At 38.8% G+C, this 26634-nt stretch overlaps 1 protein-coding gene across 3 annotated transcripts in view; it reads left to right on the top strand.

The window, feature by feature from the left end:
- LOC138747505 (E3 ubiquitin-protein ligase MGRN1-like) overlaps positions 1–26634 on the top strand; it is a 117399-nt gene that overhangs the window by 23285 nt on the left and 67480 nt on the right. For all 3 annotated transcript variants that reach the window (XM_069906775.1, XM_069906773.1, XM_069906774.1), the window contains exons 2-4: positions 4967–5085; positions 16735–16823; positions 19539–19685. In XM_069906775.1, coding sequence (XP_069762876.1) covers positions 4967–5085; positions 16735–16823; positions 19539–19685 — 355 coding nt within the window. The remainder of the gene's footprint in view (positions 1–4966; positions 5086–16734; positions 16824–19538; positions 19686–26634) is intronic.

Here is a 26634-nt window from a genome sequence, read left to right as displayed (position 1 = left end):
CTTGGTTAGCATGGGCAGTTTGGGCCAAAAGGCTTTTTGACAATTTCTTATCATTAGTAAATTGTGTTTTTGACAGATGGGGGATGATTGTGGACAATATATTATAAATTATCAGCCTGCTATGGATATTCATGGAAGCCAGCATTATTCATTAACACGATGAATGAAATGCATTACTTGCTGTCATTTTGGGTCATGTTTGTGAAGAGTTTTACCATAGTCTGAGAAAAAAATCTGGCTTTTTAAAAAATTGAGCGTGGTAAAAGGCCCTTCCGGCCCACTTAGCGTGCCACCCAAATTCACCAATTAACTGACAACTCCTGTACATTTTGAAGGGTGGAAGGTAACTGGAGCATTCGGAGGAAACCCATGCAGACGGTAGGAGGGCATATAAACTCCTTACAGACAGCACCAGGTTTGAACCTCGATTATTGGCGCAGTGATAGAATTGTGCTAATCTCTACGCTGACTGTATTTGTTTTCTGGCAGATGTTTTCAGATATCTGCAGAAATATGTAAAATGTTTGCTATCAGCACCCAGTTTTATTGAAGCTTCCCTGAACAATCCATTAATTTCAGTTAAAGAATGTTAAATCTGTGATTTAATTAGCAGTAAAGAATCATTTACTTTGAGGCCGTTCACTCCTCCTGACTCTCATTCCCACTTTAATCAGGTGCAGCTTGGGACTGAACTGAAGCAAAAGCTCAAAAAGTAATTAATCTTATTTTTAAAAAAAAAACCAGACAAATCTCTGGTCATTTTGTTGCAATTTAATTATAGATGCATGCTGATTGTACTGCCAGGTTTGTATTAAACATTCCATTTATAGTCAAAGGCTGGTGTTTATTATGTGTAGAACTGAACCTTTCAAATTCGTGGGAGTATTTGTCAACAAAATAATCAAAGCTTTCTGTTCATAGCATTTATTATTCATTTCTGATCTGCCCTTCAAAGATATTTTGTCTATTTCTCTTTCCTCACCAGAGAGCTCAACAGGACAGGAGAAATTATATCTGTTGATGTATTTGATTAAAATGCTCTTTATAACCTTCAACTCCATTCCCCATTGGAAATTAATCGTGCTTTCTTACATATATTATGCTTTTCAGCCTACTGTTATGAATTTTAATCCCTGGTCAATTATTTGTTTTTCTGGGATAAAAGCAAAAAAAATGGTGATATCAATAATGCAATCAACCCAGTTAGTTACAAAGTCATTTGTTAAATAAATAAGACAAATGATAAGGTGGGTTGTTAATTTTTAAAAATTTAGAAATACAGTACTGTAACAGGTCTTGAAAAGGAATAAGAGCTCCTAACTATGAAGGCCGTTAAATAACATTTCTAAAAGGAATTTAGTAATTAATAAACCTGCTTTCAGACATTCTGTTTGCTAGCATCAAACTCCACAGGCACCAGGTCTACCATCTGTTGTTCCCTCCACTTTATCATTCAATTGTAATATTTAAGAAATACAGTGCCCTCCATAATGTTTGGGGAAAAGACATTTTTTCCTTTATTTGCCCCAGTGCTCCACAGTTTTAAATTTGTTATCAAACAATTCACATGTAATTAAAGAGCATATTCCAGATTTTAATCAAAGTTATTTGTGGACATTTTGGTTTGACCATGTAAAAATTTCAGCACTTTTTGTACATAGTTCCCTCATTTCAGGGCATTATCATATTTGGGACCTTTGGCTTCACAGGTGATCGTGAGTATGTTTAACTGTTTCATTGGTGCAGGTAAAAAAGCTAGACTTGGTTCACCTTTGCCATCTTTCAACCAGAGTTGTGTCAATCAAGGTCAAAGAAGCCATGATGAGATTGAAAAACAAGAATAAAATAAGAGACATCGCCCAAATCTTAGAATTACCAAAACCAACTGTTTGGAACATTGTTCAGAAGAAAGAGCGTTCTAGTGAGGTCAGTCGCAAAGGGCCTGGTTTTCCAAGGAAGATCTTCACTGCTGATGACAGGAGAATTCTCATCATAATGAAGATAAATCCCACAATATATGTCCGACAGATCAGAAACACTGTTCAGGAGGCGAGTGCGAATGTGTCCGCAGAAGACTCAATGAACAGAAATACAGAGTCTACACTAGTTAGCCACAGAAAGGATGGCCAGATTACATTTTGCCAAGAAGTATTTCAAAGAACCTGCAGAATTCTGGAAAAAGGTCTGGTGGATAAATGAGACCAAGGTTTGATGAATAACCACAGCACCCGTATCAGAGTTCTGGCAAGAGCAAAGTGTGGAGGCGTAAAAGATCTACCCAAGATCCCGAGCATACCACCTTTGCCTTGGTTTGCATCTTGCAGAGTCGACTCTTTCTTTTCATGAAGTCTTATGTGGACAGTAGTCATTGACCCATCCACATCTGGCTCCTGAAGAGTGTTTCTGAACTGTATGACATACGTTTGGGGATTTTTCTTCATTATGATGAGAATTCTCCTATCATCAACAGTCTTCCCTGGGTGCTAATCCCTTGGAGATTACTGAGCTCATCAATACACTCAAACTATTAACTTTGCTAATCTTAAAGTTTGGGTGATGTCTCTTACTGTTTTATTCTTGTTTTTGAGCTTCATAATGGCATCTTTGACTTTGATTGGCACAGCCCTGGTCCTAGTGTTGAAAAATGGCAACTACAGGCTCCAAAGGTGATCAAAAACTTAGACGCAAGCCTAACTTATACCTGCACCAATGAAGCAATTAAACATACTCACAGGCATCTGTGAATTCAGGTGAATCCAAATGTCTCAAACATCATGGCACCCTGAAATGAGGGGCGTATGTATAAAATGTGCTGAAATTTCTACATGGTCAAATCAAAATATATACAAATAACCTTGAATAAAATCTGGAATGTGCACTTGAATTACATATGAATGGTTCGATTACAAGTTTAAAACATGAGCAAATTAAGGAAGAAAATGAGTCTTTGTCCCAAATGTTATGGAGGGGACGCTAGATGGTTTAATTTATCATTCGAAAGGATCTTAAACTCTGACAAAGCACAAGAAGGTTGGAATTACAGTTAGGTTTTCTCAATGTTGAGGTAGCAATGGAAAAATTGTACATATAAAATATGACTGATTTTTGGATAATGGAGAGACAAATTAATTTACAATATTCTGTTACTTTTGTGGCAAGGTAAGTACTCGAGATGGCAGAGGTCGACAGCATCGAGTCCACACTGCTGAAGATCCAGCTGCGCTGGGTGGGTCACGTCTCCAGAATGGATGACCATCGCCTTCCCAAGATCGTGTTATATGGCGAGCTCTCCACTGGCCACCGTGACAGAGGTGCACCAAAGAAAAGGTACAAGGACTGCCTAAAGAAGTCTCTTGGTGCCTGCCACATTGACCACCGCCAGTGGGCTGATATCGCCTCAAACCGTGCATCTTGGCGCCTCACAGTTTGGCGGGCAGCAACCTCCTTTGAAGAAGACCGCAGAGCCCACCTCACTGACAAAAGGCAAAGGAGGAAAAACCCAACACCCAATCCCAACCAACCAATTTTCCCCTGCAACCGCTGCAACCGTGTCTGCCTGTCCCGCATCGGACTTGTCAGCCACAAATGAGCCTGCAGCTGACGTGGACATTTACCCCCTCCATAAATTTTCATCCGCGAAGCCAAGCCAAAGAAGAAAAGAAGAAGAGTACTTATTTTTACATAATGCATTGGGATGAAGACTTTTAAAAAAAATATGCTTGCTAGATTTTAAATGCACTAAATGTGTAAATATGCAAACGAAAATCTTAGTGCAGTTAACCCTGAATTTTCTGGAGTAGTGTATCTAGTGAAGCAGGTGATTATTTGACTGACATACATGACATCACATGCATCCCTGAGATTATTTCACCTGTGGGCTGCCAGAATTTTAGTTTGGTAACTAAACTGTACAGAAAGAAAAAATGTGTATACAAAAGAGATAAATGTAAGTAAAGAAAGAAATTTAAAGAAACCTTTCAAATACATTAAAAAAATAGTCAGTAATAAATGTGCAAAATAAGTGCCTTTAAATGAGTCTCAGATTGAGTTTGTTGTTTGTGGGTTGAGGGGAAGCAACTGTTCCTGAACCTGGTCATATGTGTCTTGTGGCACCTATACCCAGTAAGAACAGGGTGGTGTGGATCCTTGATAATTTCTGCTGCTTCCCATGGCACATTTTCATGTAGATGTTTTTGATGGCGGGGAGAGCTTTGCTTGTGATGTACTGGGCTGTGTCGATTATCCTTCACAGAACTTTCGGCTCAAAGGTATTGATACTCCCATACCAGACTGTTGTGCAGCTGACCAGCGCACTTTCCACTGCACCTCTTTAGAAGTTTGCCAAAGTTTCTGATGACATACACCTCTGAAAACACCTGAGGAAGTAGAACTGTTGACTTATTTTCTTCACGATGACATAGTATAATGGTGCTAATGGAGATCGTGGAGGAGATGTTCTTGCTGATCCTCACTTACTTATGTCTGGAGGTGAGGAAATCCAGGATCAGATTGTACATTAGGGTATTGAAGCCCAAGTCTTGAAGTTTGCAGATTAGTTTTGAGGGGATGATGGTGTTGTGTGCCAAACTGCAGACAATGAAGAGCATCCTGATGTATGCATCTTAGCTGTCTAGCTGTCCCAGGGATTTGCATAGAGCCAGTGAGATGATATCTGCCGTAGATCAATTGTTGAGGTAGGCAAATTGGAATGGATCCATGTTACTGATCAGTTAGGAACTGATTCCACACTAGCTTTTCAAAACACTTCATCATTGTGAATGTGAGTGCCACCAGTTGGTACTCATTTAGGCAATTTACCATACACTTCTATTTCTATAAAGTTTACATTTAATTATTTTTGGTATATATACTTTTTAATGTTGATAATTGTTTTGAAATGTAAGTGGGCAATTTTGTTTAATTTTTAAAATGTTATCAATAACTAGATTATTGTTTTATATTACAGGGAATTATTTTGCAAGTCATTTCTTCATGGGTGGTGAGAAGTTCGACACCCCACATCCTGAGGGTTACCTGTTTGGTGAGAACATGGATTTGAATTTCCTGGGAAATCGCCCTGTACAGGTATTGAATAATCAAGAAAGCAATTAACTACAATAAAATAAGCATGTGGCATTGAATCAATGATGAAGGATTTCCTTCTCCAGCCACAATAACATGTAAAATCCTACTAATTTCTTGAGGAAGCCATTGAGCTGAAGCTGTGTAAAGTTTTCAAGGTAACTTTTTTTTGAAAATTTTATTCACCATTTGTATCAATACAGACAAAATGTTCAATGAATACAATATTAATCACTTGATCATATGTAGTGATACAAAACCCCCCCTCCCTCCCAAAAGTAAGAAAAAATAGAGAAGACACTACTACCTATACAATAGCATTATCATATATATTCATTAATTATTATTATTAATTTCTAATTGAGAGGGGTGGAAGAGGTTGGATGGAAACTTATTCATAAATACTATGAATACTCTATTATACCTTGAGAAAAAAAATCACATATAGTTTATAATCACTGTACCACCTACTTAATAATACTCCATTATCAACTTTCCATGTTATTGCTATTCATTTCTACCAACTGCTATTGCTATATTTAAATTTTTTTCTTGGCATTTATCCAATTTCATTTGTATATACTTTTCATAGATACCCCCAAGTTTTAAAAAAAAAATCTCTTGGCTCTTTTTGTATCTTTATCTTCATAATTTATCCTAATAATAAACTCAAATCATTCCAAAACCTTTCTACTTTTTCATGAGACCACACTGAATGTAAAAGAAAAAGTTCCTATTTCTTTTGTACATTGAAAACACTTATTAGAATAATTAGGGTTAAACCCATTTAGTTTATATGGAGTATAATATAATTGATGGAGAAAATTATATTGAACGATTTGGTATCTAGTATTAAGTGTATTCGTATCATTTTCTTGACACAATTTTGACCTTATTTCCTCTTGAATTTATTTAAATCTTTCTCCCATCGCATTTTTGATTTGTATCAATCTTTTTTCTTTGTGGTTCCTTGTAATTTTGTATACTGTTACAAGATCTAACCAGCAACCAGAAAGAAGGCATATCACACAGGGGTAAAGATGAACAATTACTTTATTAACAAAAATTCACCTTCAAACTTTAATTCAAAAACCATCTTTTTATAACAATGCCCACTGGTTAATATGCAAATTTATATAACAGAGTAAAACTAATAAATTCCCCAGCCTAAATAATATATGTAATTAAAGTCTGTTATATTTCCAACCAGCCCACAGAAAAACTTAGACACAAAATACACAAGACTCACAAAACTTCAATCTCAACCGAAACAATGATCATAAACAAAATTCAGTTTGTTTGGTAAACTGATGCCAAAAGATCTTTGTGAGAGAAAGGAGAGGAGAGGGAGAGAGAGAGAGAGCTGCCTTCGGAATGTTCATCCCTTTTAAAATGCCCAACATTTTAAACTGCCTCCCAGACAATGACTCTGCTGGGGTCTCCATCCACTTCACAGCGACACCCAGTGGTGGTTTGTCGTCCAACTCCAGAAATTTTTAGATCATTTTCTGCACATGCGCAGTCTGTCTCCCACTCTCTCAGCAGTCCACCTTCACCTCTGCTCTTAAAGGCAAACTCATTTTCCAACACAAAACCACACAACAGTACATATTAGTAATAAATTTCTTTACCATAAATCTTTTATCATATATTCAAATTGACTTCATTTTGGAAGCCTCAATCTGTTCCCAATTTCTTTTATAAATGTGATTTTAATTGATAATATGCCAAAATTGTAATGTTGTGTATATTGTATTAAATCTTTTAATTGGTCAAAAAAATGTTTTTAAAAATCTGAAAAAAAAAACAATCTTTTATCCTCTGTGAACCTTTATTGAACCAATTATCAAATAAATAACTATTCAAAGTAAAAGGAAGATGTTGATTTTGTTTTGACAACATTTTTGGTAATTGATAATTTTTAATTCCTCTCTATTATGGATACCATTCCATATTTTAAAAAGTTTTAAAACTAATGTCTCCTTATTTCCTTTGAACAATTCACTATTCCATTTATACAGAATTTGCTCTGGATAACTTCATCAATTTTATTCATTTCAATCTAAAACCAAGCTGCTTTTTCACCCCTTTGATAACAAGAGGACAAAAATCTCAATTGAACTGCTTTGAAATAATTCTTAAAATTTGGTAATCTTAGTCCTACCGGATCAAATTTCCACGTTAATTTTTTCCAAACTCTTGACACCTTGCCTTTCCAAATAAACTCTCATATTATTTTATTCAAACTTCGAAAGAATGTTGAAATAAATATTGTAATCTCGGAAAAATATTCATTTTTAATACAAATCATTTGCCCTATTAACTTTATTGGTAAGTCTTTCCTCTTCTCAAATCCTCTTCCAACTTTTTTAATAATGGCAAATAATTTAACTTAAAAAAATTATTAATATTCACAAATATTTAATTGCATAATTTTGCCATTTAAATTTTGTCAATTTTTTTTACTGAGAATAATCCATATCCACCACCATACTTTTGTTAACATTTACTTTATAACCTGATACTAGTCCATATTGTTTTAATCTCTTGTTTAACTTATTTAATGATATTTCTGGTCTCGTTAAATATACTATAACATCATCTGCAAATAAACTAACTTTATGAATTTTGTTACCTACTTCAAAACCTTCAACTTCTTTATCAGTTCTAATTATTTCTGCTAATGGCTCGATTGCTAATGCAAACAAAAAAGGTGATAATGGGCAATCTTGTCTCTGAGACCTTTTTAACAAAAAGGTTTCTGACATTTATTTGTAGTCACTTTTGCTTTTGGCTGATCATATAATGCCTTTGTCAAATTTATAGAAGTATTTGGAATCCCAAAAGCATTGTCTTTCAAATTTTAAAAAAAGTTCCATTCCAATCTATCAAATGCTTTCTCTGTATCTTATGCTACTGCCAACCCTGGGATCTTTCTATTTTGTGCTATATTTATCACATTTAAAAAATTTAATAGTATTATCTGCCACTCTTCTATTCCTAATAAAACCAGTTTAATTCATATTTATTAATTTTTGGCAAAAAAAAAAATCAGCTAACCTGTTAGCTAGTAATTTTGATACATTTTTGTAATCTGTATTCAATAATAATATATGTCTATATGAAGAAGATTGTAAACAATCTTTCCCTTCGGAATCACTGTTATGAACACTGTTTTAAATGATTCTGGTAAATCATGTACCTTTTTCATTTGGTCTAATATCTCCATTACTACAGGCATTAATAACTCCTGAAACTCTTCATAAAATTCTGGTGGAAAATTATCTTCACCCGGTGCCTCATTATTCTGTAAAGACATTAGGGTCTCATAAACTTGTATTTCAGAAAAACTTTCAGACGACCTTAGTTTTTCATCATCTTTTGTTCTAAAAATATGTTCTGTTTTTTAATTGCCATGCTAAAAACTTTTGAGCCCTTTCACCCAACTCCGTATTTTTGTCTCGATCTCATTATATCCCTCTTCACTCTATAAGTGTTAAATTGCATTTTAATTTCTTTGACTTTAGCAATTTTCTCTTTCCATCTTTTTGCACTTGAATTTCCTTCTCTAATTTCGTTATTTCTTTATCTAACTGATCTACTTCTTTCATATAATCTTTCTTTAGTTTAGAAGTGTAGCTTATTATTTGACCTCCTAGATATGCCTTCATAGAGTCCTATAGTATAAATTTATTCATAACTGAATCTTTATTGGTTTAAACAAAATTATCTGTTGCCTCATAAAATCACAATTCTTTTTTCTTCAATAAGGTTGTATTTAACCTCCATCTATAACCTATCTTTTGCTGTTCTTCCAACAAAATCGACAAAATTAAAGTTGAATGATGCGATAAAACTTGTGCTTGATATTCCACTTTTTGTACTCTATGTTAAAATTGTGTAGAAATTAAAAATATATCTATTCGTGAATATGTTTTGTATCAAAAAGAGTAAAAGGAATAATCCCTTTCATTTGAATAAATTGTTCTCCAAATATCCACTAGGTCCATATCTTTCATTAAATCTCTTACAATTTTTGTTACTTTATTTTTTGTCACTTTTTTTGTCACCTATCTAATTTAGGGTCTAAAGCAAGATTAAAAACTCCCCTCATTATAACTTTCCCCTTCGCATTAGATAAATGCATAAAAACATCTTACATTTGGTGCATATACATTCATTAGGGTCCATTGTTCCAAATAGATCTGACAATTTACCATAACATATCTTTCAGCTACATCTACATTAGTAACCAGTATTTTAACTGGTAGTTTTTAATTTATCAACGTTGCTGTACCTCTAGCCTTAGAGTTAAATGGTGATGCTATTACAGCCCCTCTTTTTAATTTTTCTGTCAAATGTTTTCTTGTATTTAAAAAAAAGCTACGCCCACTTTAATTTTTTTCATATATACTAATAATTTTTCCACTTTATTTGATTTTGTATCCCATTAATACTAATAAAATTCAGTTTATCAGCCATCTAGACTTCCACATAATCTACTAACCGTCCATCTTTTCATCTTCACGCCTCTATCATTCAAAACGCTAACAATATAATTCATAATATAATTACTATATTTAGAAGTATCAGTAAAGAAAAAGAAAAGAAATACAGAGAAAGATAGAACAACCCCCCCCCCCCCACCAAATGCGAACATTATTAGTAATACATCTTTACTTCCCTGATCTATAGGAGATGTGATCAAAACCACACCCACTCGCATGACTCTGCAGAGGGCCAGGCTCATGCTCCCAACTAACTCACCCCAAATATTATACTGTCTTTTATTGCCTCCAATCTATTCTCTCTGTCTCTCTCTCTGTCTCTCTCTCTGTCTCTCTCTCTGTCTCTCTCTCTGTCTCTCTCTCTCTGTCTCTCTCTCTCTGTCTCTCTCTCTCTGTCTCTCTCTCTCTGTCTCTCTCTCTCTGTCTCTCTCTCTCTGTCTCTCTCTCTCTGTCTCTCTCTCTGTCTCTCTCTCTGTCTCTCTCTCTGTCTCTCTCTCTGTCTCTCTCTCTGTCTCTCTCTCTGTCTCTCTCTCTCTGTCTCTCTCTCTCTGTCTCTCTCTCTCTGTCTCTCTCTCTCTGTCTCTCTCTCTCTGTCTCTCTCTCTCTGTCTCTCTCTCTCTGTCTCTCTCTCTCTGTCTCTCTCTGTCTCTCTCTCTGTCTCTCTCTCTGTCTCTCTCTCTGTCTCTCTCTCTGTCTCTCTCTCTGTCTCTCTCTCTGTCTCTCTCTCTGTCTCTCTCTCTGTCTCTCTCTCTGTCTCTCTCTCTGTCTCTCTCTCTGTCTCTCTCTCTGTCTCTCTCTCTGTCTCTCTCTCTGTCTCTCTCTCTGTCTCTCTCTCTGTCTCTCTCTCTGTCTCTCTCTCTGTCTCTCTCTCTGTCTCTCTCTCTGTCTCTCTCTCTGTCTCTCTCTCTGTCTCTCTCTCTGTCTCTCTCTCTGTCTCTCTCTCTGTCTCTCTCTCTGTCTCTCTCTCTGTCTCCCTCTCTGTCTCTCTCTCTGTCTCCCTCTCTGTCTCTCTCTCTGTCTCTCTCTCTGTCTCTCTCTCTGTCTCTCTCTCTGTCTCTCTCTCTGTCTCTCTCTCTGTCTCTCTCTCTGTCTCTCTCTCTGTCTCTCTCTCTGTCTCTCTCTCTGTCTCTCTCTCTGTCTCTCTCTCTGTCTCTCTCTCTGTCTCTCTCTCTGTCTCTCTCTCTGTCTCTCTCTCTGTCTCTCTCTCTGTCTCTCTCTCTGTCTCTCTCTCTGTCTCTCTCTCTGTCTCTCTCTCTGTCTCTCTCTCTGTCTCTCTCTCTGTCTCTCTCTCTGTCTCTCTCTCTGTCTCTCTCTCTGTCTCTCTCTGTCTCTCTGTCTCTCTGTCTCTCTGTCTCTCTGTCTCTCTGTCTCTCTGTCTCTCTGTCTCTCTGTCTCTCTGTCTCTCTCTCTCTCTCTCTCTCTGTCTCTCTGTCTCTCTCTGTCTCTCTCTGTCTCTCCCTGTCTCTCCCTGTCTCTCCCTGTCTCTCCCTGTCTCTCCCTGTCTCTCCCTGTCTCTCCCTGTCTCTCCCTGTCTCTCCTCATTTCAAGCATCACCCATTCTCGTCTCTTTCTCAGGCAATGAATCTGCAAACTCTTTTGCTTCATTGGGTTCTGAATAAAAATCTTCAATACTGCTGGATGCCTTAAAACAAAAGTTTTACCTTTTTTCCATAACACATTTTTAACAGCATTGAATTTTCTTTTTTTCAACAAATCAAAACTTTTATCAGGGTAAAAGATCTTTTTTCCATTGTAAATTAACGGTGATTGGCTCTCTTTTGCTTGTTTCTCCGTCAGTTCTAGGATATTTTCCCTTACTTTGTAACGAAGTAACTTGACCAGTATAGAACATAGTTTTTGATCTGGCTGTGGTTTTGGCGGTAATGCTCTATGGGCTCTTTCAATCTCGATAGCTCCTTGAAATTCAGTTAGCTCCAAAGATTGTGGGATCCAACATTGCAAAAATCTCTTCATGTCTTGTCCTTCATCGCTTTTTTTAAGTCCAAGAATTTTTATATTATTTCTTCTACTGAAATTTTCCAACGTATCAACTTTTTGAGTTGATCTTTTGTTGCGGCTGCTTGTGCTTGAAAATTTTTCACTTGTTCTTTAACATTTTAAATTTCAAATTAATTCCCTTTAATTTTTTCTTCCACCACTTCAAATTTGTTATCCATTTGCGATAATTCCACTTTTTTGTATAGCCCTTATTTTCCATTATACTTTCATTACATGTTTTAATCTCCATTGTCAATTGCACCAGATATTGCTGAAAAGTATCCACATTCTTCATTTCTGATGTAGATATGTCTCTTTTATTTTCTCTTGTTTTTAGTTAAAATTCTTTGTTCTACATGCGTTTTCCTCTTCTTCCTGTTCTTCTTGATCGCTGGAGCTGGAGGCTTCATGAGCCATTTTAAAATTGCCTCCATTCTTTTATGTGGTCTGCACATGCGTGAGGAGTCGCGTATGTGCAGAGTTACTTCTTCTCCTGTGGCAGGCGGTCATTGTTGGGGAGACCTTGCACAGTGATGTTCAAGGTCTCCCCAGCTCCAGGCTTATCCCCACGGGCTCCTACCTTCCTGGTAGCTCCAGGATCCTTCTCCAAGGTAGGCCTCTCTTCTTTATCCTTTTCCATTTCTTGTTCAAGTTCTTGAAAGACGGTAATTATTTTATCCTTCTTGGGTAGCATTCTGAGTTGTTCATAGGGCTTCCAACAGCTTTTCTTTCTATTTTCTTTTAATCATTTCAGCCTTTTTAACTCTTTTGAAACTTTTATGGAGAGAGAAGGGATTCCAAGTCTAGCCCCACGTCATCACATGGCATGCCCCCATAACAAAAGATTTTGTGGAGTTTGTAGAAAAAACATTCTAAGAAGAAGAGGCATTACAAGGGTTCAGGGTGACTAAATGATGTCATTAAAGAATGGTTTTGGGGCAACCTTTGAAAGGAGAGTTGAAAGTATCTTCCACCTCAATATGTGAGCAGAATGTCCCATCTGAACCTATAGAATAGAGCTATTCCTGTCAATGTACTGTTCCTCCATGAGAGATGAGGAATATAAAAAAGATGCAAAGATGATTGAGTATTTTTGATGTATGTGTTATCTTGTGTGTAACCTGGCTGCTGTATCTTTATACTTGATAACAATGGTATATGTAAGTGAGTATTTTGAGATATTCTGAGATCAGGGAATCTATATAAATGCAAATCTATTTAGATTTCAGATTATTGTCAGAATACATACATGACATCATATACAACTCAGATTTTTTTTCTGCGGGCGAGGCAGAATTACCACTTATACATAGGGCAAAAAAAAACTACACAATGTAAACATTTAAACAAATAAGATCTGTAAACAGTTAATGAATGTAAAGAACTGAATGTGCATTCAGAGAGAATTTTTAAAAAATGCACAAGTAAGAGTCCTTAAATGAGTCCGTGATTGAGTTTGTCATTGAGGAGTCTGATGGTGGATGGGTATCATCTGTTCCTGAAGCTGGTGGTGCGAGTCTTGTGGCAGCTATGCCTCTTTCCTGATGGCAGCAGAGAGGACAGAGCATATGGTGGATGGTGTGAATCCTTGATGATTGCTGCTGCTCTCCAACACTAGCATTCCCTGTAGATATTCATGATAGTGGGGATGGTTTTGCCTGTGACGTCCTGGGCTATGCCTGCTATTTTTTTGGAGGGCTTTCTGCTCTGGTATGTGTCCCCATACCAGAATGTGATGCAGCCAGTTAGCTCACTTTCCATCACAACTCTGTAGACTTTTGCCAGGGTTTCAGGTGTCATTCCAAACCTCCACAAACTCCAGAGGAAGTAGAGGCACCGATGTGCTTTTTCCATGATGCCATTTGTATGTTGGATCCAGGAAAGATCCTCTGAGATAGTGACTCCCAAGAACTTGAATTTTCTCACCCTCTCCACCTCTGATCCCCCAATGATCACTGGATCATATATATCTGATTTTCCCTTACTGAAGTCAACAATCAGCTCCTTAGTTTTGGTGACGTTGAGTGCAAGGTTGTTGTTGGTGCAAGTTTTCAATCTCCCTCCTTATATTGACTCATCACCTTTCTTTATACAACCCACTACTGTGGTATCATCCACAAATTTGTAGATGATGTTATTGTCATCTCAAGGTACCTAGTCATAGGTGTATAGCGAGTAGAGCAGGGGGTTAAGAACATTGACCTGTGGTGCTCTGATACTGATGGAGATTGTGAAGGAGATGTTCTTATCAATCCTCACTGATAGTGGTCTGGAGGTGAGGAAATCGATGATCCAGTTACACAGTGGGGTGTCGAGTCCCAGGTCTTGGAGTTTGCTGATCACTTTTCAGGGGATGATGGTGTTAAATGCCAAACTGTAGTCTATAAAGAACACCCTGATGAATGGATCTTTACTGTCCAGTTGTTCCAGGGCTTTTTGTCAAGCCAGTGAGATAGCATTCGTTGTTTACCTGTGAGATTGAGTTCCTCAAGAAGCGAAGCTTTGCCATTTGCTACTGCACAAGATTTGGTTTGATAGCAGGTTATGTCTTTAAGGCCTTGCCACAGCTGTTGGATTTCCTTTGTTGTTTCCATTTTCCTCTGGAATCTCTACTTCACGTGGGATATTGCAGGTCATACCTGCTCCTTCTGTATTGATCTGGATCTCCGGACTTAAAACCATTTTTACAAGATTGTGCCAGCGACCCACAGGGACACTTTCTGTGGTTGCAGAGCTCCTTTTAATTACTCCTTTAAAATATTCACCTTCCCTGCTATTTTTGTTACAATCAACTGCATGCTGCTTTTTTTAATGACCAACCAACTGCTGAATAGAGTTAATGATTTACAAATCTCCCCAATAGCAGCTGAGTTAGGAACAGGCCAGCTGGAAGGCATAGACCTTTAAGGGACAGGCCACCATCAAGGAAACATGGAATAAGTGCCGGGATCCAAACAAGACTGAAGCACAGGGATCTGAGACCTCCCCCGCCATCCATATTACTGGCGAATGTCCAGTCTCCAGAGAATAAAATTGATGACCTGAGACAAGTCTCAGTTGTTTGCTGCACTGAGACCTTGCTAACAGAGAACACTGATGAGGTCAATAAACAAGTCAACCAAGCTGAGGCATTACAAACCTTAGTCAGCAACTTTAACCAGGCCTGTGTCAAGAAAATCCTTCCTAACTATCACCAACGTGTAACCTGCTATATCAGAGGTCCCAGCACAGTCTATTACTGCTGCACAAAGATAAGGAATGCCTATTGTTCTTTCCCAAAACTGCATTTTGAATCACCTGGCTGTGCTCCTTTTGCCATCATACAGAGCCTAAAAAGAAAGGTTGTGGAGATTAGGACAGCTAGAAGGTCACAGGAGTCTGAAGAATGGTTACAGGATTTCCTCAAGTCAGCCGAGTTTGAGAATCTGACTGATTATACACTGAGGCTGTCACCGATTTTATCAAAACCGCTGTGGATGAGTGTGTCCCCACCAAATCGTTCAGGGTTTTCCTCAACCAGAAGCCCTAGATGAACAGTGAAATGTGGAACCTGCCGAGAACCAGTCTATTTAATTCCAAAATATAGCAATGAAAATTTATGCAGTGCAGTTTCACATGGTTTTTGGCTTGGAATCAATGATGAATCGTAATTTTAAATATATCTAGCTCTAAAACTATTTGATTTGGATCAAAAGACAACATTATTACATCACGGCTGGAAAAATTATATATTAGACTTCCTTTGTGCTAAGGAGGCCTCATATGGCAGGGTTTTAGAAAAATTAAGAGTGCCTGTCCTTTATGCCAACCTCACTTGTGCGCAATACTTCAGATGTTGTGTTTTCTTTGCTAAGTTATGCTCAGAACACAGATATTCTGCTTTATTGTATGTCTATAGTTTATCAACGGTTAGTTGGATTTTGTGCTCTATGCCAATTTATAAAACTTAAAATTTAATATGCTTTTGTATTGATTCCTTTTATCTTTACAGTACAACTTCACTTATCCAAAATCGGATTCTCTGAAATCCTCATTTATCTGAATTTACCTTCCCCTTTTGACTTTTCTCTCCAGCTCTCCCTCTCAAACTGCATGCCACTGCCTCCCAGCTGCAAGCAGTTGGAAAAATCCCTCGTCCCAGCATCATCAAGGAGAGTGGCCTCCCGGAAAGGAGCGGGATGTTGGACTTGGTGGCGTTCCCTCCCCTTCCCTCCCTCCCTCCTCGGCTTAGTGGAGCTCTCCGATGCCGATTCCAAACCCTCCCCTCAGCCTACACATGTGCACTGGACCTCCCCCCAATGTGTGTGCAGTAGGCCTAGCGGGGAGGATTCAGAGTTGGGATTTGAGTGTCAGGAGCTCTGGTTTCTGCGGAGAAGGGAGCCTCCTGACTCACCAGTGAGTGTTCAACCGGCCTCCGAAGCCTCCCCAGGGATCAGCGGTGTGTAAGCGTCGGGTATCAACTGCGGTTGGGAGGTCTTGGTGATTGGTGGTGGCCAGCATTTTTTTGGTGAGAGTTAAACATTATTTTAATGCTCAAAAAGCTTTCCCTTGTTAGTTATTGTTTAAAGATTGATGCAAGTGATTTTCTATTGCTACTGGGCTGTTTTTAAAAATCGAACAGTTATCCGAAAATATCGTTTATCAACATAGGCCCAGTCCCGACCATTTTGGATGATCGGAGTTGTAGTGTATATCCAAAATGCATAACTTGTTGCTTCCCAACATGACATTTTATTGCAGTGTATCTCCCCGTATTTTCATAATCTATTTCATCCTATAGTGTTAAAATTTAATAAAAAGAGCAAAGGTCCTATTACTGATCCCGGTCTGTTGTACTCAAGACTGCGCTCATGGGTGAAAAGTAATCTTTTACAAATGCTGACTACTCAATTCTTTAGGTGCTTCCTGAACATGCTCTTGCTAGTCTTAGTCTGCTAAATGCATTCGCTTTAGTTGAGATAACATTTCTGGGCTTTCTCCTTTGTCCTTCGAACACCAACCACACCCTGCCACCAGGCTTCTTGTTAAACTCTAAAAGGCTAATATTTAGCCTTTTAATTGTTTTAACTTCAGAGGATCAACGTTGATGACTCTTGGATGTTGCCTTTGGACATGCATTGAAGTGATTTTTGTTTTTCAATTTTAGTTTCCATATGTGACTCCAGCTGCTCATGAGCCTGTGAAGACATTGCGCAGTTTAGTTAATATTCGAAAAGACTCTCTTCGTTTGGTCAGGTAAACAAAAGATTAGAAAAAAGAACATTGAAATGCCTTTGCTATAGCTTCTGTTTTGCTGTTTGATCACACCTTTATTGATTATTCTGCATTGTAAAACAATAATTTGTAAATGAAGATTTCTTGTATATAAAAAAAAAATACAATTTGCACTTTTCTCCTCATTTAAATGCCTCAGTCACTCATTTATCTGTGGCTTTCCTTTAAAGCAGTTAAGCATCCATATTTAATAGTGCAGACGTTGGCCAGTGTAATATAATTCATTAAAAAGATATTTGCCTCTCTAAACTGAGAGAGTTTTCACTTTTGCTGTTGCCCTGCACAGCAGGGATGCACTGTTGATTCCGTGTTTATCATTGCACTGATACCACAAAATATTCCACAGAGGCTTGAATATATTTTGATTTAATGATAAACAGAAAAAAAAAGTTTCAGTTACCAACAAAAGTGTTAATAATGAAGGACGGCAGTCTGGCCTTTTTAGCCTGTTCTTCCTTTTAGTGAGATCAGAATTTTCTGTGCTGAAGTGTCTCCTGATCCTGTTGTTGGGCTTGCGCTAACTTTTCACATTTTAATCACTAATTCTAAATTCTCCCAACACTGGAAGAATTTGGAATTCTCCATTTATCTTATCAGGTTTCCTTATTGCCTTGATAACTTAAATCATGGAATTTGTCATGAACGTTGTAAAGTACTTGTTAGCCCATAGCTATAAAGATGTAAACACTTTAGAAAGGATGCAGAAGGAATTTTACTGAAATGATTCCAAGAGTTAGCAATCTCGAGAAGACTGAAGAGATGAGGGTTGTTTATCTTGGCATTCCGAGAAGGTTGCGCGGATAGCTGATGGAGTGGTTTAAAACCATGAGAGGTATGGTCAGAGGTGGGTGGACATGTTCTCATTGGCAGAAGGGTCAAGAACAGGGGATATTGATGAATAGCAAAAAGTGACATGAGGAAGAAATTGTTTACTCAGTGAATTATTAGAGTTGGGAACGATTCCCAGAATGATAATAAAGGTAGATTTAGTTGTAGCATTCAAAAGTGAGCTCCATAAAAATTTGAAAGGAATGAACTTGCAGTGCAGGATGGTTTGGGGGTCGATTCAATCCTGGCTTTACAGGTGGAATGCTTTTCTTATTGTAACCATTCTATCAAATTGTTCCTTCAATCTCAAAATTATAGGGGATAGAGTCATAGCTTGTGTAGTACATCCTCTTGGTCCTCCAGCATTGTTCTGATAGATTGAAATGGCACTCTTTCCAAGGCCAAGATATATTATTCTAAACAGGAGTTTAATTAACTGCATCAAAATTTCTGTTCTCATGTTCACCTTGTATAGATGTGAGTCATCATTCTATTAAAAGCCACCTTTATTTCCACTTGTATCATAATTTCATCATCAATGCACATCCAGGGCTATTGATTGGTCATTGACACATCGCCACACCGCCTTCTCCATCTATTGATTGGCTGCGTTATCTGATTGACACATCGCCACCAAAATAACCTCCGCAACGTACACGTGTAAAATTTAAAAAATCAATGTACATCCAAATCTTTGATCTTTTAACCATTTATACTAGTTTGATTAATTAATATTCAAAGAAGACTACGTTTTTTCCATTTACTTCATCTATTTCAGTGGTTCCCAACCTTTTACTTTCCACTCACATACCACTTTAAGTATTCCCTATGCCATGTGTTCTGTGATTAATAAGGGGATTGCTTAAGGTAGTATGTGGGTGGAAAGAAAAAGTTTGTAAACCACTGTTTTAATCATCCCAAATTGACTCGCTATGTGCACAGTTTCATAACTCCAAAGGAAATGGGCCAATGACAATTTTTCTCAAGCAAAATATTTCAGTAATAATTGGGTCTAGAGCAGTGATTCTCAACCTTCCCTTCCTACTCACCTACCACCTTAAGCAATCCCTTATTAATCACAGGGAATACTTAAAGTGGTATGTGAGTGGAAAGTAAAAGGTTGGGAACCACTGATCTATTTGTATCTTTACAATTCAATGTTTGAAATCAAAAAGTTCTATTTAAGATTGTTTGTTTTTAAAGTTATTTTTGTGAACATTCTTTAGTGTTGATTCTTCTCATTGATTGTAATGGAGTAATTGTGCTAGCATCTGCCAGATTTTGCAGCTTGACATCTCAGAAGTATACAGAAATTCACGTTGCCTTGTTGGATTCCGAGAGTAATCCACAATGCAGTCCTTGGTAGAATGGAAGGAAAGATGGTTGGGTCACTGATCAGCTTTAATTTCATTGAATGGTAGTATTTGTCCGTGAGACTAAGTAATATACTCTGCTGCCTGTGTTCCATTAGCACAATTAATTTGTCAACATATTGGACCACTAGTTTTCTTTGTAAATTGCTTAGGTGTGATGTACAAACTGTATTTCCAAATTTGGTGGCATCTTCCAATTTATTTGTTTAAATAACAAATGCAGTCCAAGGTATGTTTCCTTCCAAGCTGCATAGTATTCTGACTTGAAAAATGTTTTGTCAATTCCTTTGTCAGTTGGTCAAAACCCTGGAACTCTCCATCCAAATTTGTTCGAATATCAACACCATAAACACTGCAACAGATTAGGGTTTATGTCACCACCATCTTCGGATTTTAAATCACCTTTTAAATACGGCTTTCGCGGAAACGTCCCGATTCTGTGTGTGACTAAAGGTATATATTTATTTACTTATAGATACAAGGATGAAGCTGACAGTCCTCCTGAAGAAAACTCTAAGCCAAAAGTGTTATATGGTGTGGAATTTACCTTTGATGCTGATGCACGTGTTGCTATAACAATCTACTGCCAGGCAACAGAGGAGTTCCAGAGTGGTATGGCAGTGTAAGTTTATAGCTAGCTTTGATTTTTAATTATCAATCAACACATTTAATCTTACTGTATTACTAATTTAAAGTAAGCGCAGTCGTGAACATGAGTTTGTGTGTATTCTATCTAATAGACCACTATCAGTGAAGATGTATAATGACGTCTCCTCTGGAATCACATTGAAGACTGGCACTCCTCGAGGACATGTTCCCAGTCCCATGCTATACTCCCTCTACACCCACAATTAGATCATAAGATAAAGGAGCAGAAATAGGCTGTTCAGCTCATCGAGTTCTGCCCTGCCATTTAATCACGAGCTGATCCACTTCCCCACTCAGCCCCACTGCGTGGCCTTCTCCCTATAACCTTTGATGCCCTGGCTAATCGAGGACCTATCAATCTCTGTCTTAAATACACCCAATGACTTGTCCTCCACAACTGCCTATGGTAACAAATTCCACAGATTAACCCACACTGGCTGAAGAAATTTCTACGCATTTCTGTTCTAAGCGGATGCCCTTCAATCCTAAGGCTGTGTGCCCTCTTGTCCTAGACTCTCCCACCTGGGAAAGAATCTTTTTATATCTACTCTGTTCATTGCTTTCAACATTTGAAATGTCTCAATGAGATTTCTTCCTCTTCCCCCCCCCCCCTCCCCCTTTTAATATGATAACCTTTTCATTCCTGGAATTGTCCTGAGTCCTATCCATCATCATCACATCTTTTCTTAAAATAGAAGCCCAAAACTCCAAGCGACGTCTCACCAGTTCCTTAAAATGCCTCAACATCACATCCCTGCTCTTGTATTGTATTTCTCTTGAATTGAATACCAGCATTGCATTTGCCTTCTTCACTCTTGTCTTTTTGAATATTTTATTTTTTTCAAAAATTATACATTGACATTTTAAATATACAATATATTAAACTTTTTCTCACAAACACAGCAAACAAAAACAGTCCCTCCCTCCTCCCCTTCCATATATACAGATCCATTCACCATCAGTGCTTGCATATGTTTTAAGTATATAGAATCTTCACTACTGTCTTATCATGTAAGTTTATCTTCAGGCTATCCTGCACAAGGACTCCCAGGTCCCTTTGCATCTGGGTATTTTCAATTTTCTCCCCATTTAAAAAATAGTCTGCCCATTTATATTGCATAACCGTACACTCTCTGACATTATAAAGTACATCTCTGATTATCCAAAATGGTTGGGACCGGGCCTATTTTCGGATAAACAATATTTTCGGATAACTGGTAATTTTTTAAAAACAACCCAGTAGTGACAGAAAATAACGCAAGTGTTTAAACGACAACAAACAACAAGTGAAGACTTTTAAAGCATGAAATAATGGTTAATTCTCACAAAAAAAACAAACTGAACAAAATAAGATAAATTCAACACCAAAAACTCAAAATTCTACTCAGAGGTTTTTCCAAAATTCCAAAATTTTTTCAACCTGTCATGTCAATTTGGCTCCGAAACAATTTTGGAAAACTGAGGATTTCTAATAATTGGAGTTGTACTGTACTTCATTTGCCGTTTCTCTGCCCACTCTCCTAATCTGTCTAAGTCCTTCTGCTGTCCCCATGTTTCCTCTACAAAACTTACTCCTCCAGCTACCTTTGTATCTTCTGCAAACTTGGCCAAAAAGCCATTCATTTAGTTACCAAATCATTAGTACAGTGCCCAGCATAATGTTTGGGACAAAAATTTCTTTTTCCTTTATTTGCCCCTGTACTTCACAGTTTTAAGTTTATAATCAAACCATTCACATGATTAAAGTGCACATTCCAGATTTTATTCAAGGTTATTTGTATACATTTTGGTTTGACCAGGTAGAAATTACAACACTTTTTATTCATTGTGCCCTCATTTCAAGGCACCATAATATTTGGGGTATTTGGCCTCTCAGGTGTTTTTGACTATTTGGATATATTTAATTGCTTCATTGGCGCAGGTATGAGAGAGCTAAGCTTTCTTCTAAGCGTTTGATCACCTTCAGAGTCTGTAGTTGCCATTTTTCAACATGAGGACCAGAGTTGTGCCAACGAAAATCAAGGAAGCCGTTATGAGGCTGTAAAACAAGAATAAAATGGTAAGAAACGTTGCCCAAAGCTTAGGATGACCAAAACCAACAGCTTGAAACATCATTAAGAAGAAAAAGTATACGGGTGAGCTCAGTAATTACAAAGCGACAGATATTCCAAGGAAGACTCCACTGCTGATGACGGAAGAATCCTCAACATGATGAAGAAAATTTCCCAAATACCTCTCTGAGTACATTCAAATGCATTCTGAAAATAAAAAATACACATCTCCCTTATTCCATCCTGATTGTCACTTCCTTCAAGAATTTAAATTGGTTTGCCAAGCAAGATTTTCCCTTAAGGAAATGACGAACACGACGTGACGTCAGACTCAGTGGTCCCTCCAGGACACTGGTTGTTTTGTTTTTCTTCTAATTATAGTTAAATTGTTATGTAATTACACAATTTCAGTTTTTATAGTTATGGCTACCCAATGCTACAATGTTTAAAGTTATTAGAAACGTATCTACTCGCCTCCAGGAAGATCTGCAGGTTGAGCTACGTGACCATGGGCTGCTGCAGGGCCTCCGGATTGCAGAGGAGGTGGAGAAAGTGCGATAATCAATCAGGGGTTTGTGGTAGGCTGAAGGCAAACCCCTGCTGCCCAACTCTCCCATCCAAACTGCTCGTCAACGTCTGTTTCCTGGTGAACAAAATGGACAACATCTAACTCCGGAGGTCAGCGCAGTGTGAGTACAGGGACTTCTTGGCTTTCATTGAAATGTGGCTCAGCAATAGGGTCCCGGGCGCTGCCATTCAGCTGGACGGGCTCACTTTATTTTGGGCTGACAGAGACGCTGTTCTGTGTGGTAAAGCCTGTGGCATTACATCAATGCGGAATGGTGTAAGGATTCTGCACGAGTCTCTGCTCAATGCTGGTGGAATTTGTGACTGTCAACTGTAGACCATTTCATCTACTGTGAGAATTCACCACAGTCCCATTAGTTGGAGTGTACAAACCCCCCTGGTGCTAACACAACAGAGGTGATTTGAGAACTGCAAGGGGCTGTAAACAGACTGCACACCCTGACAAACTGATTATTACTGCTGGGCATTTCAACCAGGCAAACCTAAAGTCAGGGCTACCTAAATTCCATCAGTATGTGTTGGCCAGCATGTTGGACCTTGTGTATCTGGCAGAGTCCCACCCTCACCTCGGATACTCAGACCACATCTCTGTAATGCTAATCCCAGCATGCAGACCACTCGCCAGACGCATCAGACCAGTTCTGAAGCAGGTTTTAAAGCTGGGGCCATTCATGCACTTCAAGACTGCTTTGAGCGCATTGACTGACATATGCTCAAGGAAGCAGCAACCAGTGGCAACTTCATCAATGTGGAAGAGAATATGGCATCAGTGACCAGCTACATTAGTAAGTGTTCTGACGACATCACTGTGTCCAAGACCATCATTACCCACTCTAATCAGAATCCATGGATGACTGCAGAGGTAGTGATGCTGCTCAGGAACCGAGACACTTCCTTCTGAGGTAGCCCTATCTATTGCAAGAGCCAAGCTGTCTAAGGCCATCAGGAAAGCAAAGGGTCCACATGCCCAGAGCATTTGCTGCCACATCCTGGACAGCAAGGACATCCACAACAAGTAGAAGGGCACCCAAGATATCACCAACCACAAGACTACACCATGTGTCTATGCAGGTGATGCCTCCCTCCCAGATGCTGTGAACAACTTTTACGTGCATTTTAAGCTGAAAAACGACGTGATGGTGAAGAAAACCACCCCTTTTCCAAATAATCAGGTGCTGTGTCTTGCAGTGGTCAATGTGAAGAGGGAATTGGGCAAGGTCAGCCCACGGAAAGCTGCTGGACTGGATAACGTTCCCAGCAGAGTGCTCAGGGGATGTGCAGCTCAGCTAGCAGATGTTCTCACCAACATCTTTTACATCTTCCTGAGAAGCGCCGTGGTCCCAAAGTGCCAAATAAGTCGTCTGTGTCCTGCCTCAATGGCTACCGCCCTGTTGCACTCACATCCATCATCATGAAGTGCTTTGAGAGTCTTATCATGGGACACAGCAAGCTCCTGCTGCCCTCGTCACTGGACCCCCTGCAGTTCGCATATAGTTCCAACTGCTGTACAGACAATGCCATTACCATAGCCCTTCATCTAGTCCTCTCTCACCTGGAAAATAAAGACTTGTATCTTTGAATGCTGTTTATTGACTTCAGTTCGGCTTTCAATACAATCGTACCACAGTACCTGATAAGGAAGTTGAGCCTGCTGGGTCTAAACACCTCTCTCTGCAATTGGATTCTTGACTTCCTATTGGGGAGACCTCAGTTCGGATCGGTAATAGCATCTCCAAGACCATCATACTGAGCATGGGGCCCCCCCACTGCTGTTCACTCGGCTGACCCATGACTGTGCAGCTAAACACAGGTCAAACCACATGAGCAAGTATGCTGACGACACGACCGTGGTGGGTCTTATTGGTAAGAATGAGGAGTACAGAGATGAAGTGCAGTGGTTAATGGACTAGTGCAAACCCAACAACCTTATCTAATGTTAATAAGAGAGATGGTTGTCAACTTCATAAGGGCCCGGGGCGGGGGGTGGGGGGGGCGGGCGGTGTGGGACTACCCTCCACTGACCATTAACGGCTCGACTGCTGAGGTCATCAAGAATATCAAGTTCCTTGGAGTGTACTTAGCGAAGATTCTCACCTGGTCCCTTAACACCAGCTCTATAGCCAAGAAAGCCCAGCAGTGCCTCTACTTCCTCCGAAGTCTGAGGAAAGTCCATTTCCCACCCCCATCCTCACTACATTCTACAGAGGATGTATTGAGAGCATCCTGTGCAACTGCATCACTGCCTGGTTTGGAAGCTATACCACCTTGAACCGTAAGACCCTGCAGAGGATAATGAAGTCAGTGTAAAAGATATTGGGGGCTCTCTTCTCACCATGAAGGGCATTTACAACACTTGATGCAGGTGAAAGGCAATAAACACACCTCTCGTAAACTGTGTGGTAAAGCCTGTGGCATTACATCAATGCGGAATGGTGTAAGGATTCTGCACGAGTCTCTGCTCAATGCTGGTGGAATTTGTGACTGTCAACTGTAGACCATTTCATCTACCTGGCAGGAGGTACCATAACACTCGGGAGCTTACATCCAGATTGGGCAACAGTTTTTTTCCCCCAAGCTGTCAGGCTCCTGAATTCCAGAACATGTGGATAGTGTACTGTTGACTTTTACTGTATGCACTTTAATATTCTGATGTGTTTTAACTATTCTAATTTCTATTTATATAAATATGCTTTGTGGTCCTGGAGAAATGCTATCTCATCTTTACCATGCGAGAATGTTATGAATGATAAATAAAGGTGACTTGATTACTTGAATGAGGAAGTGTGGAGGAGTGAGATTGACTAGCTAGTTAAATGGCGTCACAGCAATAACCTTGCACTCAACGTTAGCAAAACTAAGGAACTGATTATGGACTTCAGGAAGACGAAATCAAGGGAGTACAAGTTAATACTCATTGAGGGGTCAGCAGTGAAAAGGGTAAAAAACTTCAAATTTCTCTGAAAATCAATCCTGGGGCTTTTGTGTTGATGCAATCATGAAGAAGTGGCTACATCTCCTTGGGAGTTTGAGGAGATTTGGTATGTCACCAAAGACCCATAGGTGCAACAGGGAGATCATTCTGACTAGTTGCATCACTGTCTGATATGGAAGTGCCAATGCATTGGACAAGAAAAGGCTACAGAGAGTTGTGAACTCAGCCAGGGCAATCATGGGCATTAGTCTTCACTCTATAAATGACATCCTTAAGAGGGGGAGTCTCAAGAAAGCAGCCTCAATAATGAAGGGCCCTCACCATCCCGGCCATGCCTTCTTTTCACTGCTACCATCAGGAAGGAGGTACAAGAGCCTGAATTGAAAAGCCAATATTACAAAAGCAGCTTCTTCCCCTCTGCCATCAGATTTCTGCATGGACACCAGTTCACTTTTTGTCTTCTGTGGAACTAATTACTTGCAGATGATGTATTTGAGGAAATTTAATTTGTAGGAATTTTTGCATGTGTAATACACAAAACTGCTGCTGCAAAGCAATACAACTCTTGACAAATATTTATGGCAATAAACCTGATTCACTCCCATTTCCCCACTGTCTCCTCTGGCACCTTGATGAGCAGGCAGCGTGCAATCATTCTTCATCTTGTATATTCAGCGAAATTGTCGTCTCAGCTCTCTAGAGGAGAGAAATCATGAAGATTTTCAACTCTGAGGGAAGAAACTCCTCCTTATCTCCTAAATTAGTCAGTGCCTAGTTTTGAATCTATGCTCAGGAGTTCTAAATATCCCCATGATAAGAAAAATCCTCTCAGTATCCACATGGTCAATCCTTCGCAGAATCTTGCATGTTTCTCCTGAATCCAAGTCAACTCAACCTATCTTCATGCATCAACCCCTTCTTCCTGGCAAATTCTGGTGAACCTTCTGTACACCATCTCCATTTGAACATCTTCCTCCAATACAGATATCAAACTTTGCATGTAATACTCTGTGTCTGGTTTCAATGGCACCTGATGAAGTCGCTTCAAAAGCTTTCCTATTTTTATGCTTTAACCCTCCTTCAATAAAAGCCATCATTCCATTGACTTCCCTAATTGCTTAATGTTGTTGCAAGCCAATCCTTTTGGCACTCGGGGTTCTAGATTACTTTGTACTGGAATGTTTTATTGTGTCAATGTATTTGAATAATTTTTTTCACTTTATCAATGTGAATAACTGCATTTTTTTCACTTTATACTCCCATTTGCCAACTACTTGTCTAATTGTTCAGCTGGCCCAAACTAGCATCCTCAAGTTGTGCTAGTCCATCAATCTTTGTATTTTCATCAAATT

The sequence above is a fragment of the Narcine bancroftii genome, chromosome 12 (genome assembly GCF_036971445.1).
Source record: "Narcine bancroftii isolate sNarBan1 chromosome 12, sNarBan1.hap1, whole genome shotgun sequence".
Taxonomy (NCBI): domain Eukaryota; kingdom Metazoa; phylum Chordata; class Chondrichthyes; order Torpediniformes; family Narcinidae; genus Narcine; species Narcine bancroftii.
Note: the sequence above shows the minus strand (reverse complement) of the source record. Positions and strands in the feature narration are given on the sequence as shown.